Source organism: Carassius auratus, chromosome 50 (assembly GCF_003368295.1).
Source record: "Carassius auratus strain Wakin chromosome 50, ASM336829v1, whole genome shotgun sequence".
Taxonomy (NCBI): Eukaryota; Metazoa; Chordata; class Actinopteri; order Cypriniformes; family Cyprinidae; genus Carassius; species Carassius auratus.
Window position 1 is genome coordinate 12,502,696 of NC_039292.1, and position 21,706 is coordinate 12,524,401.

The following is a 21,706-nucleotide window of genomic DNA, read 5'->3' on the forward strand; positions in this document are numbered from 1 at the left end:
GCAAGTGCACTGCAGGTCATGTAAAAAAACAACAACCAATCAGCTTCATCCTTTCCCATAACAACATTGAAAGCTCAGCTAAGATGAAGGAACAGCTGATCATAGCTGTACAGGTGTTTTTAGGTGTGACATGTGAACAGCCCCTATGACGTGAACGTGCTCAGGACAGTTTGGACACTGCTGTGAATCAGAGGTAAAAAACAACAATATAAATACTGTTGTTTTTTGCACAGATTGATCATTTAATATCTTTACGTATCAAAGTATTGTCACGAGCTGCAGGGTTTAATTTGGTTGCATTTGTGCATGTTTTTTGTTTGTTTGTTTTTTTACTCTCAAAGTCGTGATTCTCATCCACTTCCATCATATGACTGACAGACTGCAGCGGTTTGACTTAAAAATCTTAGTTTGTGTTCTGCTGAAGAAACAAAGTCACCTACATCCTGGATGCCCTGGGGGTAAGCAGATAAACATCTCATTTACATTTTTGGGTGAAATATCCCTTTAAGATGTATTCTTTTTTTAAAATAACTTACTGAAAATGTTTTGCTTTTATCACAATATAATTTATAGAGTAGTTAAATGGGTTAAGCAGAATGAATCAAATCGTTGTCTCGATTCTTTACTGTATGCACTATATCACAAATATAATTTGTATTGTTAGTATCATTAAACATGGTAAATGATGTATTAAAATAGTAATTAACTACTTATTAACATGACATCTCAGCTAAATGCATACAATATATATGCATAAGTGTAACCGTTTTCTTTCACGTTGTGAAATTTCCACAAACATCCACATTCTTCAACATAACAGGGTTGACATTTTAGGGCGAAAATGGGCAGTTGTGCCATAATTTATTGACTCGTGGCTAACATTATTTGTTTGAGTTCCTAGGATTCTCTGCGAGACATGAGGAGAAAAATCAAAACAGGACGACAGACGGCTGATTTCTCAGAAGAGTATAGCATTAGAGAAATAATTTTCCAACAAGGGTAGTCTACGTGTTTACAGTGTTGTAGTTTATAGCGTCGCGAACTGTTCAAATGTTGCCTGTTTGTCAATTTCTCTTCATTTCATAACTATCTGCTCCAGTCTGTGTCCATTCCCACAAAACGAGGCACCGCCTACACAACACACTTTCTATCTAAACGTTGTTTTAGAAAGTAGACTTTAGGGTAAAGGAATCGGATCTCATAATGTTTTGGTTTATTGTAAGTACCATTTTACTTTTATTTACAGTAAGATTCCGTTATCCTTACCTTATCAAAGAGGTCACATACGCGCGTCGGATAGCAATGGCTATATATCGTATGACTAAATATCTCAAATCCAGACCTCCCTATACCTTACTGGATCGATTCTTGGATTCGGTTCAGAAGCACCCGCACAAAGCGTTCATTCGGTTCCGGGATGAGACCCACTCGTATGCGCAGTCGGATAAACGGAGTAATAAGATCGCGAGGAGCTTGTTGAAGCACGCGGATCTTCACGAAGGAGACACGGTTGCGCTTCTGCTGGGAAATGAGCCCATGTTTTTGTGGATGTGGTTGGCTTTGGCCAAGATCGGGTGTTCTGTTGCTCTTCTCAATCATAACATCCGATCCAAATGTCTTCTGCACTGCTTCACCTGCTGTGGGGCCACTGTGCTGATAGCTGCTGCAGGTACTGCGAACTTTTGTTTGTCAGATGCATCAGTGTTTGATGTAGTGACTGTATTCACTGTAAAACTGTTGACATGGTGTCTGTGATGTCCTTGACCTGTCTGTCTCAACACTGTTATTAGCATTTGTCTGTATGTTTCTTGGCTAAGTTAGTGCAGTGTGTGCTGTGATGCAAGTAACTTTAAACTCAACGCTTTGTTCAGCCTATTAAAAAACAACAATTCTTAGGAACAAACATTGATTGATTGATTGATGATGTTTATTTCAAACCTGCATTCTAATTTTCTCACAAATCAACATAACAGGCGACATAACAGACAAATTATACAAATGCATGGTTTGAAACATTCTTGTGAACGTCTTGGAATTCCTTTTAAGTGCAGTTCCTGAAAGTTCTTAATAAGTTCTAATCTTTTCTCAAGAACTTTTTAAGAACTTTTTTTTTTCTTAGAAGAAAATGAGTGGCTTTGGTGTTATTTGATCATATATTGGTGTTGGCCCCTATCAGACAGAATGTGTTTTTTTTTTTCTTTAAGTTGTTCTTTAAATGTTATTCTCGGGCGTTTTGGGTACTGTTTATGCTTGAAAAACCTGAAAAACACATCCTGTCTTAGTCCGATGCATAATTTTGGGTAAAAAAAAAATACAGTAATTAGATTTTTATTTTTTATTTTTTTTGCATTTGTTTATTTATTTATTTGTATGTTTGCTTTTTGGTTTTTCAGTCACAGAATAGAAAAGAAAACATCTCGTAATTCTATTTATATATTGTTTTTTCAGAATTGCATGTTTATCTCACAATTGCAAGTTAACATCTGGCAACTCTGACTTTTTTTTTCTCCGAATTGCAAGTTATTTTAAAATCTATCTTGCAACTGTATTTTTATCTGAGATCTGAAATTTTATTTCTTGCGATTCACACTTTATTTCTCGCAGTTGTGAGTTTATAGCTCACAATTCAGACTTTTTTTGTAATTATGAATTAACATCATGCAATTATGAGTTTGTATCTCGAAATTCTGAATTTTATCTTGCAATTTTTAAAAAAAATATGTCAGAACTGTGAGATATAAACTCAGAATTGTGAGAAAAAAGACAGAAGTTTCAGTTTATTTATCCCATGGCAGATAAATGCTTCCATTATTCTTTGCCTCTAAGTTGTGCATTGAAATAGTGTAATGCACACCTAATGTAATGAAAACCCCTCGTGTAGAACTGCAGGATGCTGTTGAGGAGGTGCTGCCCGCTCTGAGAGAGCAGGGCATCTCTGTCTATATACTGACTGACCATGTGACCACTGAGGGAATGGAGAGTCTTTCAGACAAGATCGCTCAGGCCTCAGATGAGCCGATTCCTGCAGACCTGAGGGCCAACATCACCCTGAGCAGCCCAGCGGCGTACATCTACACATCTGGCACGACAGGTAAGACTGGATTCAGTGACTGATGTGTTACTGTACTCTGTTTTTGACTGCAGATGATTTTGCACCAGAGAGAATGCATAAAAGTGTCAGGAAAATGACAAATCTGTAATTAATAAGTGAGTGAAGCGCTGGATTTCATGAGCCGTGTGCCCTGCAGGTCTTCCTAAGGCAGCAGTGATGGCTCAGCTGAGGTTGTGGGCCATAGCCTCCCTTTTTTCCATTTGTGGTGTGAAGTCTGACGATGTGGTGTACATCTGCCTTCCCTTGTATCACAGTGCTGGCTTCGGCATTGGATTCGGTGGGGCTATTGAAAGAGGTCTGGATTTTGTGGTTTTTGTTGTTGCTAATCCAAAAAAAAAAAAAGTTTTGTTTTGTGTGTTTTAGTGCTGTCAAATAAATAATCGCATCCAAAATAAAAGTTTGTTTACATAATATATATGTTCTGAACTGTGTATAGTTATTATGTATATATAAATACACACATACAGTATACATTTTTAAAATATTTACATTTATTTATATATATATATATATATAATGCATAAACCAAATATTTTTCTTAAATATATGCATGCATGTGTTTGTATTTATATATACATAATAAATATACACAGTACACACATGTAAACAATGATGTTTATTTTGGATGCGATTAATCTTTTGACAGCACTAGTGTATTTTTGCATGCTTTAATGGATGTTGATTTTGTTTAGTTTTTTGCATGTGCTTTCATAGATGTTGATTTGTTTTATATGTGCTTCCATGGATGCTGTCTTTCGTTTTGTTTTGTTTTGCTTTGCTTTTTTTTATGAATGTGTACACGCTTTCATGGGTTTTGGCTTTTTCCCTTTTGTTTTATGCTTTGGTTTGTTTTGTGTTCAGGAGCCACCGTTGTCTTGAAGAGCAAGTTTTCTTCCTCTCAGTTCTGGGATGACTGCAGGAAATATAATGTGACTGTGATACAGTATATTGGAGAAACAATGCGCTACCTCTGCAATACCCCAAAGGTATTAGAACATTTTAAGAAGCCAAACAGCAAACCACACAATCTTCCTCTTTTATTTTATTTTTTTGTCATCTACTGTTGAAAAGAAGGTCGTGTTGGTTGCCCTCTGATGTATATGATGAAGAGTGGGGTAAGATGAGCCAATCTTTTTAACTTGCCCACTGGCCACAGAGTAAAGAAAAAGTTAACAGTAGTGTATGTAGAATCATATCACCTGGAATATGTGACCCGTTTACATAAAATATTTGTTGGTGACACATTTTACCCCACTCTCCACTCCACTGTCTGCACTGCTTTGTTTTAAGCTTTCAGTTTTTGTTTTCTTATCTTTGTTCTCTCATTCTTACAAGCGTGTTAGCGACCAAGTACACAACGTCAGAATGGCCATAGGGAACGGGATCAGACCAGAGGTGTGGAGGACGTTCATGAACAGATTTGGAAATGTTGACATCCAAGAGTTTTACGGCTCAACCGAAGGAACCCTGGGCTTTTTGAACTACGCTGGGAAAATGGGGGCCATCGGTAGAGTGAATATTTTTCATAAGGTAGATTTACTCTGAAAGTGTTTCTTACTCTTTTCCTCGCAATCCATCACGTTAGAGAAATGAAAGCTGTTCTAACATCTTCAAATTGTCTGAACATGTCGTTTCAGAAACTCTATCCATATGCATTGGTGAAGTTTGACCAAGAACACGAGGAGCCTGTGAGAAACGCAGATGGATTTTGCATAGAAGTAGCTAAAGGCAAGTCAAATGTTCTTCAGAGCAAGCATGTTTGTATGCATAAAATAGATAAAATAAAGCAAACTTATTAGCTTTTTACTTTGAAGAATGTGTCATTATTTATTATACAGGTGAGACAGGCCTACTAGTATCAAAGATTACCCAGAAGGCCCAATTTGCTGGATATGCCAGGGATCCCAAACAGACAGAGAAGAAGAAACTCTACAATGTGTTTGAGAAGGGAGATGTTTACTTCAACTCTGGAGATCTGTTCAGGACCGACCACGAAAACTTCATCTACTTCCAGGATCGGGTGGGCGACACTTTTAGGTGAAGAAATGCCATTTAGAATAGTTGTTCGCAAAAATATTTGATCCAAAGGTTGGAATCGGTTATATCAAAGGGATTTGACTCCTTTTTAGTAGTTCAACAGAGCTCATCATTGATAGTCACTCACTAATACTGATGAGAAGTCCAATTCATTTCCATCTTAGACAAGTGTCCTACAATGTGCAACAGTGTCTGTATTGCATGTTTTATTTCAAACAGATTTGTTCTAGGTGTCTAATAATCAGGGAATATTAGGATGAATATAAAATAAGGATGTAAGCCATTACAGTTTATCATGTAGACAGAGCAAGATTTAGTGAACATATTTTTCTAATGTTAATAAATAAATAAATAAAAGAGTTGAAATCCACATTGATTCCATTAATTCTAGAACCAGGAATCAGAATTGAAGTTGATTCCAATTTTTTTTTTAACTGAACAACCCTGTTTCTATACTTTAAAGCAGAAGTTACAGCTTTAACAAAACAATCAAATAGCCAAATCTTAAATGCATGGTCCTCTTCATCTCAGGTGGAAAGGGGAAAATGTTTCCACTAATGAAGTGTCTGACATCCTGACTATGGCAGCGAGTATTGAGGAAGCAAACACATACGGCGTTACAGTTCCAGGTTCAATGCTATTTTACTCCTTTTAAAACAGTTCATGCTGAGATTTCAGTTTGCTGAAAATCTACTCATCCTCAGAACATCCAAGATGTAGATGAGTGTGATTCTTCATGGGAACAGATTTGAAGAAATGTTAGCAGTACATCACTTGCTCACCAGTGGATCCTCTGCAGTGAATGGGTGCCGTCAGAATGAGAGTCCAAACAGCTGATAAAAACATCACAATAATCCACAGCACACCAGTCCATCAGTTAATGTCTTGGGAAGCAAAAAGCTGCATGTTTGTAAGAAACAAATCCGTTAACACATTACAAAATATTGCTTCCTCCAGTGTAACCATCTCCTCTGAACCAGGAGAGAAATATGCACAGATCAATCACTGTTTACAAGTATAAACAGTCCAAAGAGATCTAAAACAAATATGGGGGTGGATTTTGATGTTAGAGGACAACAGAGGATAGACTTTATTTTTTAAAGGAGGAAGCGTTATTATGGATTATGGACTAGTATTACTTGTGGATTATTGTGATGTTTTTATCAGCTGTTTGGACTGTCATTCTGACGGTACCCATTCACTGCAGAGGATCCACTGGTGAACAAGTGATGTAATGATAGATTTCTCAGTATCTCTAGGTTCAGATAAGGAAACAAACTCATCTGCATCTTGAATGGCCTTGGGGTGAGTGTATTTTCAGCAAATTTTCATTTTGGGGTCAGCTATCCCTTTAAACTTTCCAGGTGATAGTCACACCCTTATTAGTGACGCTGTTGATTTGTATTTTTTTTTTTTTTTTTTTTTTTTTTTTTGAAGGGTATGAGGGGAGGGCAGGAATGGCTACCATCACACTAAAGAAAGACCATCAGTTTGAGCCTGAAGTCATTTTTAGTCATGTGACCACTTACCTCCCCTCTTATGCCAGACCACGTTTCATAAGGATTCAGGTAACTTCATAATGCTCTTTCTAAATACATGATCCCTTGGTCCTAATATTTACGTATTCTTTCATATTTCTAAAATTAGTTAAAGGATTTCTCATTACAGGATTGTTTGGCTGTGACTTGCACCTTCAAACAGCTGAAAGGGAAGCTGGTAGAGGAGGGCTTCGACCCTGCTGTAATCACGGACCCTCTGTTTGTTTTAGATGAGACAGTGAAAAGCTACAGACCTCTGACACGTGACACATATCAGTCGATACTGGACGGACGCTTCAGATTGTGAAGAGCAGTATTTGTTCTTTGTTATCATTCATGATGACAAAATCTGATCTTTTATTTGTTCCCGATTCAAAATGTACATTTTCAAGAGAGATGTACAGAGATAACAAATAACAACCAAAGATGTATGTGCATATATATATATATATATATATATATATATATATATATATATGCCAGAGACTATTATAAATTCAACAAATTGTGGTGTAAAAAAAGTAATTTTGCTTATAGTGCATGTTTCAAAAGATCCTTTTACAAGTTTTTATTATGTTTTTATACTAATATTTGGAAATATTGTTTAAAAAGACAATAAAATTTGTAAAAGTACTTCATTGTCAGTCTGAAAAGTCTCTCTAAGAATTTGATACTTTCTCTCCCCTTCCCCAGTCTGCAGTGAACAAATAATTTCATAAGAGTTTACTGGAAGATGATTGGTTCCCAGAGAAACCCTCCCACTCACTCATGTCTCAAAGGCTGAATGGATGAGGGTTGCCATATTGTGAGTCTAAAATACTCCTGCAATATATATATATATATATATATATATATATATATATATATATATATATATATATATATTATAGAAAAAAATATATTTATTGCAGGAGTATTTTAGACTATATATATATTATTGTTTAAATTTAAGTTGTGTAATTAGAATATAAAATAATTTGACTATCAGCTCACATAATAAGTTCCTATAATATGATGACCTACCTAGTATATAATTATTCATTTCTTTCCACAGCCCAAAGACATGCAGGTTATTTTAACTGAATATTATAAATTGTCCCTGGACGTGTGTAAAAAACAAGACTTGAGTATGGTTCGACTCGTTTAACTGGTTCCCGTCATGAATACAGCCATAGATGCTTGATTGGCGTTAAGAAAGAAATAAACAAAACGTATAATTATTTCGTGCCACTGCATGGAATTAAACATAAAAACAATTAAAGACCCCCCCCCCCCACTCAGTGCTTAACTACTGTAAACTGGGGAGCCCAAAAATATGTTTTCAAATGTTATTTTGTGTAATTTGAGTCTGCTAAAAAAAGAATGATAATGTGACTGAGTTGGACCTGAGTTGAGTTTACTGTACAGCCGTGGCAGCAAAGAAATGAACAAAATGTTAATTTATCCCCTAAACACAATTGTCAACCAGTCTAAAATCTTTGAAGTATAATACTCTTAAAATACATTTACCAGATTTAACATGAAAATATTCTAGCAGTATGCAATTTTTACACACAAATGAAATTACGAGCAATGTCAAATTCATTTAGCTGACGCTTTTATCCAAAGCAACTTACAATTGCTATATATGTCAGAGGTCGCACGCCTCTGGAGCAACTAGGGGTGAAGTGTCTTGTTTAGGGACACATTGGTGTCTCGCAGTTGATTCGAACCCGGGTTTTATCCACTGCGCCAACACCACCCCAAATTCAGCATAATTTCATTTAAGGACGTTCAAACCCTACAGCTTTACAACAAATCAGTTAATTATTTGAATGCATTTCTCATATTAAAATCTTGTGTAAACAATGCACAGCTTTAATTGAGGATCTGGCAACCCGACAAGGCTCTCGAGTCGGGGGTGGATCAGAATGATAAAATATCTCTCTCTGGAGCCCCAAAAGGGCTGAACTTGTATTTCGAGAATGTGGCCCGTGGATTTTAAGACTGTGGAAGTGGTGTCAGACTATGGCATATAGTTAGTCTCCAAACCCCAGTGTTTTATCAGTCTCTAGTAAACATGTATGTGTGGATCTCTCTCCTCGCGGGCTTGGCTCTTCTCCCCGCGCTGCTGAAAACTTTCTTCCCATACTTTCTCCAGGACTGCGTGTATATGTACAGGTCGCTTAGATGCGGGATCCGATTACTTGTATACAAAAGGAAAACTCCATTCTATAGTATTGTGGACTGCTTTTTGGACGCGGTGAAGAAACACCCGCGTAAAGTGTTCATTCATTTCGAGGGGAAGACTCACTCTTATGAGGAGGTGGATAAGGAGAGTAACAGAGTAGCGAACGCGCTGCGCTCGGAGGCTGGGCTCAGAGAAGGGGACACGGTCGCGCTGTTCCTGGGGAACGAGCCCCGCTTCGTGTGGACCTGGCTCGGCCTGGCGAAGCTCGGCTGTCCCGCTGCACTCCTCAACTTCAACATCAGATCCAAATCACTGCTGCACTGCTTCTCCTGCTGCGGCGCGAAGGTGCTCATAGCAGCTGCTGGTGAGATCTATACATGCGTGACTAACTTACTTTTGAGAAATACGTTGCTTTCTTTAACCTGTAAAACAGGAATTATTACTTTTAAAAGTGGGACTGTCAAAAGATAGTTACTTACGCAATGAAGTAGAAGAGGTCATATTAGGCTATAATATAGTTACAATTAAAAAGGGCGTTGTTAGGTGCAGCGTTTTAATTACGGAGTATATTCGTTACATCTAGCAGGGTTTCAGATATATTATTTCAAATATAAATAGTTACTGCATGTAAAAATATTAAGGGAAAAAATATAAAAAAAGGTAATAATGAAAAAGCACATTATTTTTAGTAAAATGATTATCTGGCATCCTTCCGCTATACGATATAGTTCCTGCGCGTAGTGATATGACCAGAGGCCCGTTTCAGAAAGATGGTTAAGTTAACTCGGAGTATGTTAACCCTGAAATGTGTGAAACTCGTGGTTTTCTGTTTCAGAATGGAAGGTTTGTCAAACCCGAGGAAGCAGGGTAAGTCGAGCCTGCTTCTGAAAGAGAGATTAACCTATAGGCTTTACCAAAGAGAGTACATTACCATGATAACTTACTCTGCGAGTGTGAACATAACCTGGTCGGGAGCAGGGTTTCTTCTTAAACCTGGTTTCTTTTGGTCTCCGCCCCCTTTTTAAAGCATAAACGATGTTTATGAATACATCAATCATTCATTCACACTGGGATTTAACCGTTAGCTTAGCAAACAGTTTTGGAGAATTTGATATTCCCGTTGAAAGAGATAGCTGTACTTGCATGATCACATATCATTTCTTTTTAAATTTAATAATATTTTAATAATAAATTACCATAAACAGAGGTTTGTGCCTAAAATATCTTTACATTCACTGCAGTTTGTTAATCCTCTAGTTATTTACCAATAAGTCTAGCATATTAATGGAAAATGGCTAACTCCCTTCCCAATTGGACAGTATTATCCATTGGATAATATGAGAAAATGAGCACATAATGAAGCTGTATTTGTGCCCCTCTTATGGGTTTAAGGGGTACATAAGACAAAGGATTGAGAACTGCTGGCATACTGGACTCTAGCACGTGCTGTGCATGTGAAAACAGACCTGCTTTTTTGGCAGCATATGTATGCATGATATCAGAAACTGTTTTTGTCAATGTTAACAGAGATTTGGTTTAAATCCGATATCATATTGAAAATCAGACTGTGAAACATGTCGTCATAATCATACATGTGTGTCAGTTTCTGAAGTGTTACTCTCGCAGAGCTTCGTGATGCTGTTGAGGAGATCTTGCCGGCACTGAAAGAGAAGGGGATAACGGTGTACCTCCTGTCAGACGAGTGCACCACAGACGGCATTCAGTGTATCGGTCAAGCCATCGCCAAAGCTTCAGAAGAGCCGCTGTCCCCGTCTCTCAGGTCCAACATCCATATCAGGACTACTGCTCTGTATATCTACACTTCTGGCACTACAGGTATCTGCCTCATTTAGTGGGTTAAGTAAAGTTTATTGTTATATTGCATTGAATAGCATATCAAAGCAGGCTAATGCTGCTAATGCTAAATATACACTGCCCTTCAAAAGTTTGGGATCAGAAAGATTTGTATTACTTTGTAAATTAGTCTCTTATGTCATCAAGGCTGCATTTATTTGATCAGAAATACAGGGGGAAAAACAATAATATTGTGGAATATCATTACAATTTAAAATAAGTGTTCTATTTTAATTTACTATGTATGGAAATTTTGATACCTATTTAAGGATTCTTTGATGAATAAAAAAAAAAACGATTCAAAATAGAAACCTTTTGTAACAATAGAAATCTTTACTGTCAATTTTTATCAGTTTTACGCATTCTTGCTGAATAAAAGTATTAATTTCTTTCACGTTTCAAGCTTTTGAACAGTAGTGAATATTGTTACAACATTTCTATTTTGAATAAATGCTGTCCTTTTTTAACTTTTTAATTCATCAAAGAATCCTGAAAAAAGTATCGGGTTCCAAAACAAAACAAAAATATAAACAGCAAAAACTGTTCCTAACATTAATAATAAATCACAATGAGAATATAATCAGAATATTAGAATGATTTTTAAAGGGCTGGAGTAATGATGCTGAAAATTCAGTTTTGATTGCAGCAATACATTGTATTTTAAAGTGTATTAAAAAAGAACACTGTTATTTTAAATTGTATTAATATTCAACAATATTACGTTCCCAAAAACCCCCCGCCCCCCGTTTTTTTGTTCAAAGAAATGCACCCTTGATGAGCATAAGAGACGTCTTTAAAACGTAAAACAGATCTTACTGATCCCAAACTTGAACCGCAGTGTATGGTCACTGATATATATTCAGCTCTTAAGGAGTCATATAATATGGATCCCTAAATAACATTGGTATTTTGGTCTATGGAGGTCTTCCTAAAGCAGCATATGTGACCCATGAGAGGGTGTGGGCTTCGTCGTTCATCCAGGGTGTGTGTGGAGTGACGTCTGAAGACATATTCTACATCAATCTGCCTCTGTATCACAGCGCCGGGTTCCTCATCGGACTTGTTGGATCCATTGAAAGAGGTATAATGGATTATATTATATGCTACATTTTATATTTCTAAATTCTTGTCTGGTGGTTTTATATAGTGCTGCTTCCATCTTAATATTTTCTCCAGGAAACACTGTGGTTCTGCGGAGAAAGTTTTCCGCCTCTCAGTTCTGGGACGACTGTAGGAAGTACAACATAACTGTGATGCAGTACATTGGTGAAACACTGCGCTACCTCTGCAATACGCCAAAGGTAAAAGAGCACAGGTCTTGTGTGGAGATTCTCTTTAGGATTTGTTTTCAGGGCTTTGAGCTGTCGTTAGCTCTGGACCAATACCTAGTTAGCGGCCTAGACTTCTGTTATGAAGACTTGTTCAAAAGCTAGGCAGCACAATTTGGATCGTTAACCCAAAAATGAAAATTTGATGTTTATCTGCTTAACCCCAGGGCATCCAAGATGTAGGTTACTTTTTGCATTGCATTCAAAGTATAAAGTGCATTTTATCAGAGCTTGCATTCCCTGGGATTTGAACCCATAACCTTGGTGTCGCTTGCTCTACTATTTGAGCATTATTTGTATGGCCTCACTATGTGGTCCGATTCAGCCACTGGTGAGGTTTTATGACTGTTAGCATGCTCCCTTATAAGGTGGCTAACTAGAGTGCTGGAAATCTTTGGGACAGCGCAAAGACAAAACCACAAACCAGGATGTTGTGTTTTCTCTTTGCAGAAAGACAATGACCGAGATCACAATGTGAGGGTTGCCATTGGAAATGGCGTACGAGCCGATGTCTGGAAAGAGTTCCTAAACCGTTTCGGACGCATTCATGTCCGAGAGCTCTATGCCGCCACTGAAGGAAATGTCGGCTTCATCAATTACACCGATAAAGTCGGAGTGGTCGGTCGTATCAATCTTCTCAGCAACGTGAGTGACGATACATATGTCTAAGCATCGAGAAAGGCATTTGTGTGCAAAGTCTGCCATTGTATTCCGCAGGTGATTTTCCCCTTTGCCATCATTAAGTTCGACATTGAGAAAGAAGAGCCGGTGAGGAACGCCAAGGGTCTGTGTATCCCAGTCGGAAAAGGTAACAGCAAGTCGAGTGCTAATTATGTGGGTTTTATGATATAGTTAATTTTATTTATCAGTAAAGATAGTACGACGTGTTTGTTTAGGCTTGTATTTGAGGTTTTAAGACTCTTAAGTCCCATTGATCTTTTGTTAAAAACATTGTCATAAAAAGTTAATGTTTAACACTGAGTATGTTACATGTGCAGCTTTAGTCCTACAATTGTTTATATTGTTTTGTAGACGAGGTGGGCCTCCTGGTTGGGAAAATCACAAAACACACCCCTTTTATCGGTTACGCTGGGAACAAGCAGCAGACGGTGAAGAAGAGACTCAGTGACGTTTTTTTGAAAGGGGACCTGTATTTCAACAGTGGAGATCTGCTTAGGATCGACCGCGACAACTTTATTTACTTTCATGATCGAGTTGGAGACACGTTCAGGTAGCGGAGCTTCAGCTGAACCATCATTTGCACTCTTAAGAGTTTCAAGCATTGCATTAACATTTGTTAATTGCAGGTGGAAAGGTGAGAATGTGGCTACAACTGAGGTGGCTGATATTCTCATGATGGTGGACTGCATTGAGGAGGCCAATGTGTATGGAGTCAAAGTTGAAGGTAGATGTTATATCTGGATATAACTAAAATGGAAGAGGTTGGGAATTGAATGGGTTTCATGATGCATATTCCATTGATGGTTCATGCATTGATCAGTATAGTTTTATTAATGAATGATTCGCTTCAGGAGTCAGTTTATTTTATTAACATTACATTAATTTGGCAGATGCTTTTATTGAAAGTGACTAATAATGCCTTCAAGTTGCTATTTCCTTGGGGACTGAACCCATGACTTTGGGTTTGAGCTACACAAAGGTTGTATTTTATTTGAATCTTTCTAGCACTTTGAATCCGATTCACACTTTGGATCAAATCTGTTCATGACTTACAAGCCACAATTCATTACTTACAACATTACTTTAAAAATTAGCCCAAAATCATTCAGGATGTACGGCTTGAGATTGCATTCATATTTTTTAAGAATGTTGGTAACCAAATGGTTTCCATTGACTTCCATAATATGGAAAACAAATTATGAAGGTCATAAGAAACAGTTTGGTTACCAACATTCTTTGTTTGTGTTTAGAAGAAAGAAGCTTGTACAGGTTACAGGTTTGGAGTGAGTAAATGACATAATTATAATTTGTGGGTGAACTATCTGTTTTAAGGCACTCTTGTATCTTCAGGTCATGAAGGAAGGATTGGAATGGCAGCTGTGAAACTGAAAGAGGGCCGAGAGTTTGACTGCAACAACACATGCAGTGTTTTGGCAAACTATCTTCCAGTGTACGCCAGACCTCGATTCATCCGAATTCAGGTATGATGCCTTCCCTCTGTGAATCCTGCTGGTAGACGGCTCCTGTCCTCTTCTAATGTCAGCTTTGTTCTCTGATACTCTCCAACGCCAAATCTGTGTTACAGAATTCCTTGGAAGTCACAGGAACTTTCAAGATGAAGAAAGTGAAGCTGGTGGAGGAGGGCTTTGACCCAAACGTAATACCAGATCCTCTCTACTTTCTGGACCTGACGCAAAAGAAGTACATTCCACTCTCTCAGGAAATCCACAAGTCGATCATGTCGCAGGACATTAAACTGTAGAAATCCATAGAATAAGCTAATAGTACAACTCTGAAATCTACTAACCAGTAATGCCCACTAATCTCAGGGAAAACAAGTGATTACAGTGAATTTTTTGAAACTTTACAGACCGGTACAGTCAACTGTTTTACATGAATACTTTATGAAGTGCATAAACATGTGCAACCTTTTAACAATGTCCATTTGTTATCTCAACTTGTAAGACTAATACGATTGTGATACACTAAATATACTTTATGTAATAGTCTAACTGTTCAAATGCTATGGTATTTTGGCGCAAATTTGTCACTCAAATTAAATTTGAGAGCCACTGCTTTATGGGTTGAAAAATTCTTCTGCTGACACAATGGCTTTTAAGAAAGCTGACCGCTGGATTTCTCAATGCTCGTGTCAATTCGTCAACTCTAATCAGCCGCGTTATCGGTTTTAAGTAGGTGAAAGGGCAAGTGTTCAAAATTCATGACCTCACTTCGCATCAACCTCTGAGCTCATAAAATAAACATTTCTAAATCGCACAAACCCAACTGACCACTTTCCTTCTGTACCCTATACAGGGGTCATTGGCATCCTTTCCATTTCACAATCGTCACGATTGTCCAACACCACGTTAGTCAAACAGTAAAAAAAATTTGTACTTTACAAATGAGTTTATTAATACAGTTGTATGTGCTGCAATGAAATAAAAACAAAATAAGACTTTCACCACACAAAGAAAAGAAACTAAACCCAGGAGGAATCTGCGTCGTCATATCAAAACAGTCATATTGGTGTGCCTTAATAAACTATCTATTAGTACAAAAATACATTTCAGGGCACACAATACAGTATCACAAATAAAGCCGGGGTCCAACCACCAACGCGGACCCTTCTGAAGTATTGCATCCTTAAATTATTTAAACCGAGCACTTTTCTAGTTTGTAAATAATAAAACTGGTTCTGTAACTGTTAAAAACGCCATTATGTAGTGTTTGTATATATGTTGTTTGTATAAAAGATGACGTCCTTTTTCGTTCCATTTATTTAAATGATTTTTTTCTTTTCGTTAAATTTTTCTCTGTACTGCTAAGGCTCAAGAAGTATAACTGGGATAAACATAACCAATGTTATAGTTTTCCTTTTTCCCCCCCACCACTTAAGAATGGTTTTTTTTTTTTTTTCCATGTTAAGTTTTTTACAAAATCAAGATGTACAAAAGGTCATTTACAGCGAACCAAGGCCATATGCTAGCACAAAATATACAGCTGTAATTGAAACACATATCCTAGTGTTCTTGTATATCGTCAGATGCATAGCAGTGAAAAAAGACTTCATTATCTGTGTGCTAAATATCCCGCTCAATTACGGTGTGACTTGTGTGTCCTTCGTAACTTCCCTCTGCAACAGAAATTCGACATTTGCTAGTCTTTCGGGTCAAAGTAACAAAAAAATGCAGATAAGGCATCACTGCTTGCAGTGTTTGATGGGTAGGTTTGTGTACTCAGCTTAGTAGCAGGCGTTTGGACCTGAGTCATAGCACATGCATAGATCTCTAGACAGCAAGAGTTTGGGAAAACCACCGTCCATGTTTATCTACAGTAAAACATCACTAGAAAAGATCTCTTCAAAACGAGAGAGAAAGAGCCCATGGTTTTATGTTTTTTAGCCGAGAGCGAAGTCCATGAGCAAATGAGTGCAACAGTCGCATTCCTTCAATAATCAGTTCTTCACTTCAAAAAGTCTCAATTGTTCTTCATTTTCTAGAAACCGACATGCTGTCCAGATCCGTGTCAATCCATTACAGCATTCCAGGAAAAACACATGACCTTGCAAACAAAAAAACTCTATATCGACTTTTCTATTTGAGTGCAAAGTAGTAGTATTCACTTGTATTCATTTTTCCATTATTTTCTGCCAATTCCACTCAAGACTTCTAATTATTTGGAGAAAAATAGGCTACAAATGTCAAAATGGGGTAATTTTTCCAATTTTAGTGACACAGGTCGTCCATTCCATTAGCAGTTTGATTTAATTTATTCAGTAATTTTTTGCAAGTCTTCAAGCACCAAAAGGTAAAGAAAAAGGCAAAACCAAACTTGAAAAAAAGAGGGAATAGGAAAAGGAGTGCTCCATAGCACTGTGCCATCAGTGCTACTCTCAAAGAGATTTGTTGGGAACGAGGCTTCAGCCCATCAAAGAAAGAGGGAAGAATTAATACTTCATAAAGTGGGGCAAATCCCTCCTTCTGAGTAGAAGAACTGGAGAAGGGTCCATGCGCTCACGTTCAGTAACAGACCAGCTGTTGCTCTCTTCAGAAGTGGTCGATCAGCACGGACACACAGTTGGCGCCCACCAGGTAATTGGGGTCTCCTGGTAGACACTTGTTTTGCCAGCATTTGGGGTCACCTGTGGATATTTCAACAGGAGGAACGTCAGGAGGAATACGGTATAGACCCAATGTCAATCTTAAGATTCGGATTGTTCTATTCACACTAGGGCTGCTAAATTTTTTGTGATTTTTCTGATAAATCATGATTTAAGTCTAGAATTGTATTGTATGAAATATACATCCACATGTGTTATTTACAACAACAAGAAGCCACATAATCACCATTTCAACCATCGTGAGATCAGGAGTGACTACTGGATTTGTAGGATTCAGTTTTGTAAATAAAATAAATATTTAGCTGTAGCTAAATTCAGTTGTCACTCCCCGTTCACACACAGAGTTCGGTTGTTAATGGGTGTGAAACCCAAAAAAATAAAATAATTTTAGTTAGCAACTTGTTAATTTGCTGGCATCTATATTTCTTATTTACAGCCACATTACCATGTTAACCATCACAAGATCCGGAGTGACTCCTGTACTCATACACACAGTGAATGCTATTTTCGATGGATTCACTCCTGGTATCCTTTCTTCAAACGTGGCTATACTGAACCCACTGATGTGTGTCAGTTCCAGTCACATTTAACAACATTACACGGATTCATTGTGAGTGAATAAGAGCTAAAGAGACATTAAGTGCATTTGCGATTGAGACTGGTGATAAAACGATAAAGCAAAGCGCACAGACCGTTTGGGGAAAGCATCATGTGATCAGGATGGCTCTGAGCTGTGAGCTGTTAATTCAGAGAACCCAGAAAATGAAACGAAACCACAAGATAAATAGCTGTTTCCAAACAGCTTCAACCTCGATCCCAAAAGACCCATCAAAGGACAGAGAGAAAGGGCAGCATACCCGACGAGGAGTCGGAGGATTTTAGAGCAAAAGACCAACCATCAGGGGTCATAGACGCACAGTGTGGTAGACGCAGTTCCACGGGCTTCTGGAACTTCAGACCGTGAGGGCCGCACATCACCAGAGGACTGAGCAGAGTCTCACCTGAGAGAACAGACAGGATACAATAAACTTGCAGTGTGAATACAAGTTTGGGGTCCAAAAGTACTTTAAAAGAAGTCTCCTCTACTCACCAAGGCTGCATTATTTGATCACAAATACAGTAAAACCTATAGTTTTATATGTGAATTTACTTGAAAATCTAATTTATTCCTGTGATGTAAAACAGCTTCAGAAATCATTCAAATATGCTGATTTGCTGCTCAAGAAAAATGTATTACTAATGCTAATGTTTTTTCTTTTGTTTTTGTTTTTTCTTAGGTAACAATTTAAATGATTTTACAGTCTCTTTTGATCAATTTAATGCATCCTGTGTGAATAAAAAGATTAATTAATAAATAAAATAAAATTGCTGACCCCAAACAACCCATTTTTAATCATTTGGATGCTGAACAATTTAATCATCTGAACCATTTTCATAAAGCACTGAAATTAAGAAATCGGGTTCAATGTATTGAAACAATCGCTTGTTAATATTTCATACTTGGCACTGGATTTTTGATTTGAGACAATAGTCTGCTGAATAATTCCTTCAGGTATCAGGTGTTTCCCCCACCCCTCAAATGACAAAATGACAAAAATACTGCTTTTGTGCACTTTTTTTTTTTTGCTGCTATGCACTAGACCTGATGAGAAAACCCCTTTAAACGAAACATACAGTTACCAGACAATGTTTTGTCTTTGCTTTTGTATTTACTCTGAACTTTTTCTAAGGTAGCTTTTGTCCAAACATGTTTTTCTTAACATGTGGAGTGTAAATGAACATCGAAGCTGGCAAAATCTACAAAGTACGAAAAACTAAAAATGTAGTGAAACGAAAGTAGGTGTGATTCCGACCTTTCTCCTTGTCCAGAGGGGGCAGGATGCTGTTGTCCCGGCACACTTTGAAGTAGATCTCCTGCTCCACACTATCTGGAATCGCTCCTTGAGGGATAATGATACTGACTCCTGTCTCAATGGAGCTCAACACTCCACCGTTACAATTGAAGATGCCCCGCGCTGTGGCAACCACTGTGTGACCCTCATCTTCCTCCTCTTCATCATCCAGTGCACTGGGGCTAGAAAACAGACAGCAGGGAGTCGATCAGTGAACAGAAGGAATGAATCCAGCTCTGGCTGATGTTGTTTCATCATCTTACCTGACGGGAACGGGCTTGGGAAGGGTGTTGATGTTGTTGTGCTGATATTTGGGCTTGTTGTCCATGGTGCGTGTGAAAGTGTCGACCCCGCTGTCGGTTTCTTGGGGCTGGGGCGAGATCTGAGGTTTCGGGTTGTTGTTCAGACTGGGTTTGGACTGCGTGTCGTTGGGAAGCAGGTTGTGGTTGAATTTGGGGCTCTCAAACTTGCGCTCGAAGGGTCGGGCGGAGCGGGTGTAAGGCTTGGGGACGAAGCGGTTGTAGCTGGTAGGGACGCCTAGCGTTTTGGGAGGGGCGTCCGTGCCGTTGACAGAAGTCTTGGGGGGCTGGTAGCTGGTCTGGATGGGGTCGTCCCGGGTGGGAGCTCTGAGAGCCGACGGGTCTGGTTTGGCTTTGGGAGAGCTGTGAGGATCTGGCAGTGAGTTCACTGGGAGATCAGGGAGAGGGGTGATGCATTTAAACAACTGATTTCTGAAATTCTGGCAATTTAACAATATTGACAATATGGCCATACACTATGTAAGAGGGGTGCTTCATCAACTTTGGAGACTTAAATACACTTCTTATTATTTATTTTATAAAATTCACATTTTAACTTAATCTTAAGGTTAAATGCTAGTTTTTAAATATTTTCTAAGCATATATTTGATCATTTGATCTAGACTCAAAAACTCCCAAATCCTTACGAATTATTACTATTTAGGAGCTACTGTACATAGGAATTATTATTTTCATGGTTCCCTTTGCTTTTTTGTAACCAATGATTTTATTATTAATGGTTTTAAGTAGTTTGTAATAATTAAAAGCTTAAATCACTTGATTACTTTGTGTATTATTTTTAGCCACTCTGTTTTTTTGTTTTGTTTTATTTTATGATGCAATAAGAGTAAAAAAAAAAATTGTGTGTATTTGTTCAGCCAATTTATTACAATGTTGAACATGTTCCATTTCATTATTTAGGATGTAAAATTATTTTAGAAAATAAAAGAAAAACTGGGTCATTCTGTAATTTTGTAAAATTTTGCAATTATGTGTGAAAAGTTATTTCTGTTTATTCAGGATTCATAAAATGCTAGCTACAATAAACATTAAAAAGGTAGTTAAAAAAAAATCTAAAGTGTTAAATTGCATCTTTGATGGTGTAAAATTAATATTATATATATATATATATATATATATATATATATATATATATATATATATATATATATATTAGAGGTGGGCATAGATTAATTTGTTTAATCTAGATTAATCTCACTGTGATCTTGTGATATTTATATATATAGTTAGAATTATTCGTTTTTTATTTGGTTTTGTAAAACCATCCTGTAAGTTTGTATTTAGGATACAAAGGTGGAGGGTATTTTATTCCAAAAATGTTTAAATTGTTTAATTTCCATTTATTTAAATAATCTATAATTATATTCAAAATGTATAATAAATATTTAACACTTGTATACTGGGTTTCCCAAACAGACAAAAGTATTTTACACTACAGACTTTTCAGTCATTTAGCAATTTTTTTTAAAATAATGCAATAAGTGGGAAAATGTTATTTCTGTATATTTATAATAAATGAAATCAGGCATTGAGTCTTGTATCCTGAAAATGTAAAATGCAATTTCCAAAACTGATAGCTCTCAAACACAGTACATCGTTTGAGATGTAACTCAATAGAAAAATACATATGACTGTATGAAACACAGGCAGAATTCTCTGCTGTCATGTTTGGATAAACACTATTGGACATTAATAGTGGACAATTTAAACTAGTTGGTTTGTTAAAAAACACATATTTTCTGAAAGTCCACAGGGCTGAAAGTACCCTAGCTGAACACACAGGACTCATTCTTACCCTGGGTGTTGTTGAGTTTGGGCAGGGATGTGGGTGGAGCAGCAGGCGTGGGCTGGCTGTATGGAGCAGGTGACGGGTTGATGGGCGGCAGGGGCTCGTACCTCTTGTCCACAGGACTCACCTTATCCACAGTCTCCGTCCTGAAGCGGAAAGTGTGTGTAAGAGTGTGTATGATATGTACTAGAATCCCATCAAAATAAAAGAGTAAACACAGTTTGTCTGAGGAGTTAGAGGGTACCTGGCGAAAGGATATGGGATCTGGGGCTGAGCAGGTTTGGGCGGCTCAGGGAAGCGATTGATTGCAGTGTTGGGCTGATTCATGGCCTTGTTGTCAAAGCTGCGACGGTCAAAATGAGACAACTGCTTCCTGTAGTACTCTTCATCTTCATCTGGGTCACGCGGCTGAGCTTTCTGGGGCTCTGGGGCTCTAGAAGAAGAAGATAATCATCAAAAGGAAAGATCTTAACGGTGTTATGGAGATTTAATGGTACTTTCCAGAATGGAAGATCAATCAGCAGAGGGCACTATTGGATTATTAACCCTCTCCACTATCAACTGTATGCTAACCACTACTGTGGAAAAACTGTGTGAAACAGAATGCAATTTGTAAATATATCAAGTGAACAATACAATAAACAGATATTAAGATATTTCACTTCCAATACATAAGAATGTGGTAACTTAAGACTTAATCAAACCAAATAGTTGATATTATTTCTGGTTTATTCCACAGTTCACATGCACTCTGGCTAATGACTGGCCATTACTTTTCCAGTCAATTCAGATAACTTTGTTTTAATTTAATGGCTCAGTGGTAGAGCATTGCGTTAGCAGCGTAAAAGGTTGTGGGTTCAAT

General features: G+C 37.6%; 3 protein-coding genes across 8 annotated transcripts in view; 2 read left to right on the plus strand and 1 right to left on the minus strand.

Annotated features, from left to right (window-relative positions):
• The first annotated feature begins 859 nt into the window (after positions 1 to 859).
• Positions 860 to 7,129, plus strand: LOC113067043 (very long-chain acyl-CoA synthetase-like). The gene is made up of 10 exons (XM_026239255.1): positions 860 to 1,669; positions 2,882 to 3,091; positions 3,249 to 3,407; positions 3,974 to 4,098; positions 4,448 to 4,642; positions 4,750 to 4,840; positions 4,951 to 5,149; positions 5,681 to 5,778; positions 6,587 to 6,717; positions 6,818 to 7,129. Exons 1-10 carry the CDS (start codon positions 1,204 to 1,206, stop codon positions 6,992 to 6,994), a joined length of 1,851 nt encoding a protein of 616 aa, XP_026095040.1. The 5' UTR covers positions 860 to 1,203; the 3' UTR covers positions 6,995 to 7,129.
• Positions 7,130 to 8,572: 1,443 nt separating this feature from the next.
• LOC113067047 (very long-chain acyl-CoA synthetase-like) lies at positions 8,573 to 14,795 on the plus strand. The gene is made up of 10 exons (XM_026239263.1): positions 8,573 to 9,221; positions 10,484 to 10,693; positions 11,634 to 11,792; positions 11,888 to 12,012; positions 12,490 to 12,684; positions 12,757 to 12,847; positions 13,072 to 13,270; positions 13,347 to 13,444; positions 14,071 to 14,201; positions 14,306 to 14,795. The coding sequence occupies exons 1-10, from the start codon at positions 8,747 to 8,749 to the stop codon at positions 14,480 to 14,482; spliced, it is 1,860 nt and encodes a 619-aa protein (XP_026095048.1). The 5' UTR covers positions 8,573 to 8,746; the 3' UTR covers positions 14,483 to 14,795.
• Positions 14,796 to 15,114: 319 nt separating this feature from the next.
• Positions 15,115 to 21,706, minus strand: part of LOC113067044 (tight junction protein ZO-1-like) — a 108,752-nt gene continuing 102,160 nt past the window's right edge. For all 6 annotated transcript variants that reach the window (XM_026239257.1, XM_026239256.1, XM_026239261.1 and 3 more), the window contains 6 exons: positions 21,089 to 21,277; positions 20,851 to 20,990; positions 18,999 to 19,422; positions 18,697 to 18,917; positions 17,701 to 17,844; positions 15,115 to 16,864 (listed from right to left, as the gene is read on the minus strand). In XM_026239257.1, coding sequence (XP_026095042.1) covers positions 16,770 to 16,864; positions 17,701 to 17,844; positions 18,697 to 18,917; positions 18,999 to 19,422; positions 20,851 to 20,990; positions 21,089 to 21,277 — 1,213 coding nt within the window. In that variant the 3' untranslated portion in view covers positions 15,115 to 16,769. The remainder of the gene's footprint in view (positions 16,865 to 17,700; positions 17,845 to 18,696; positions 18,918 to 18,998; positions 19,423 to 20,850; positions 20,991 to 21,088; positions 21,278 to 21,706) is intronic.

Bases quoted from the DNA above. Each gene is read 5' to 3' on its own strand.
- LOC113067043 (XM_026239255.1), top strand. From the start codon at position 1,204: ATGTTTTGGTTTATTGTAAGTACCATTTTACTTTTATTTACAGTAAGA. The intron at 3,408-3,973 runs GTCTGGATTTTG...TTTTGTGTTCAG, and splicing joins CGGTGGGGCTATTGAAAGAG to GAGCCACCGTTGTCTTGAAG. The intron at 5,150-5,680 runs GTGAAGAAATGC...TCTTCATCTCAG, and splicing joins CGGGTGGGCGACACTTTTAG to GTGGAAAGGGGAAAATGTTT.
- LOC113067047 (XM_026239263.1), top strand. From the start codon at position 8,747: ATGTATGTGTGGATCTCTCTCCTCGCGGGCTTGGCTCTTCTCCCCGCG. The intron at 12,848-13,071 runs GTAACAGCAAGT...ATTGTTTTGTAG, and splicing joins GTGTATCCCAGTCGGAAAAG to ACGAGGTGGGCCTCCTGGTT. The intron at 13,445-14,070 runs GTAGATGTTATA...TTGTATCTTCAG, and splicing joins GTATGGAGTCAAAGTTGAAG to GTCATGAAGGAAGGATTGGA.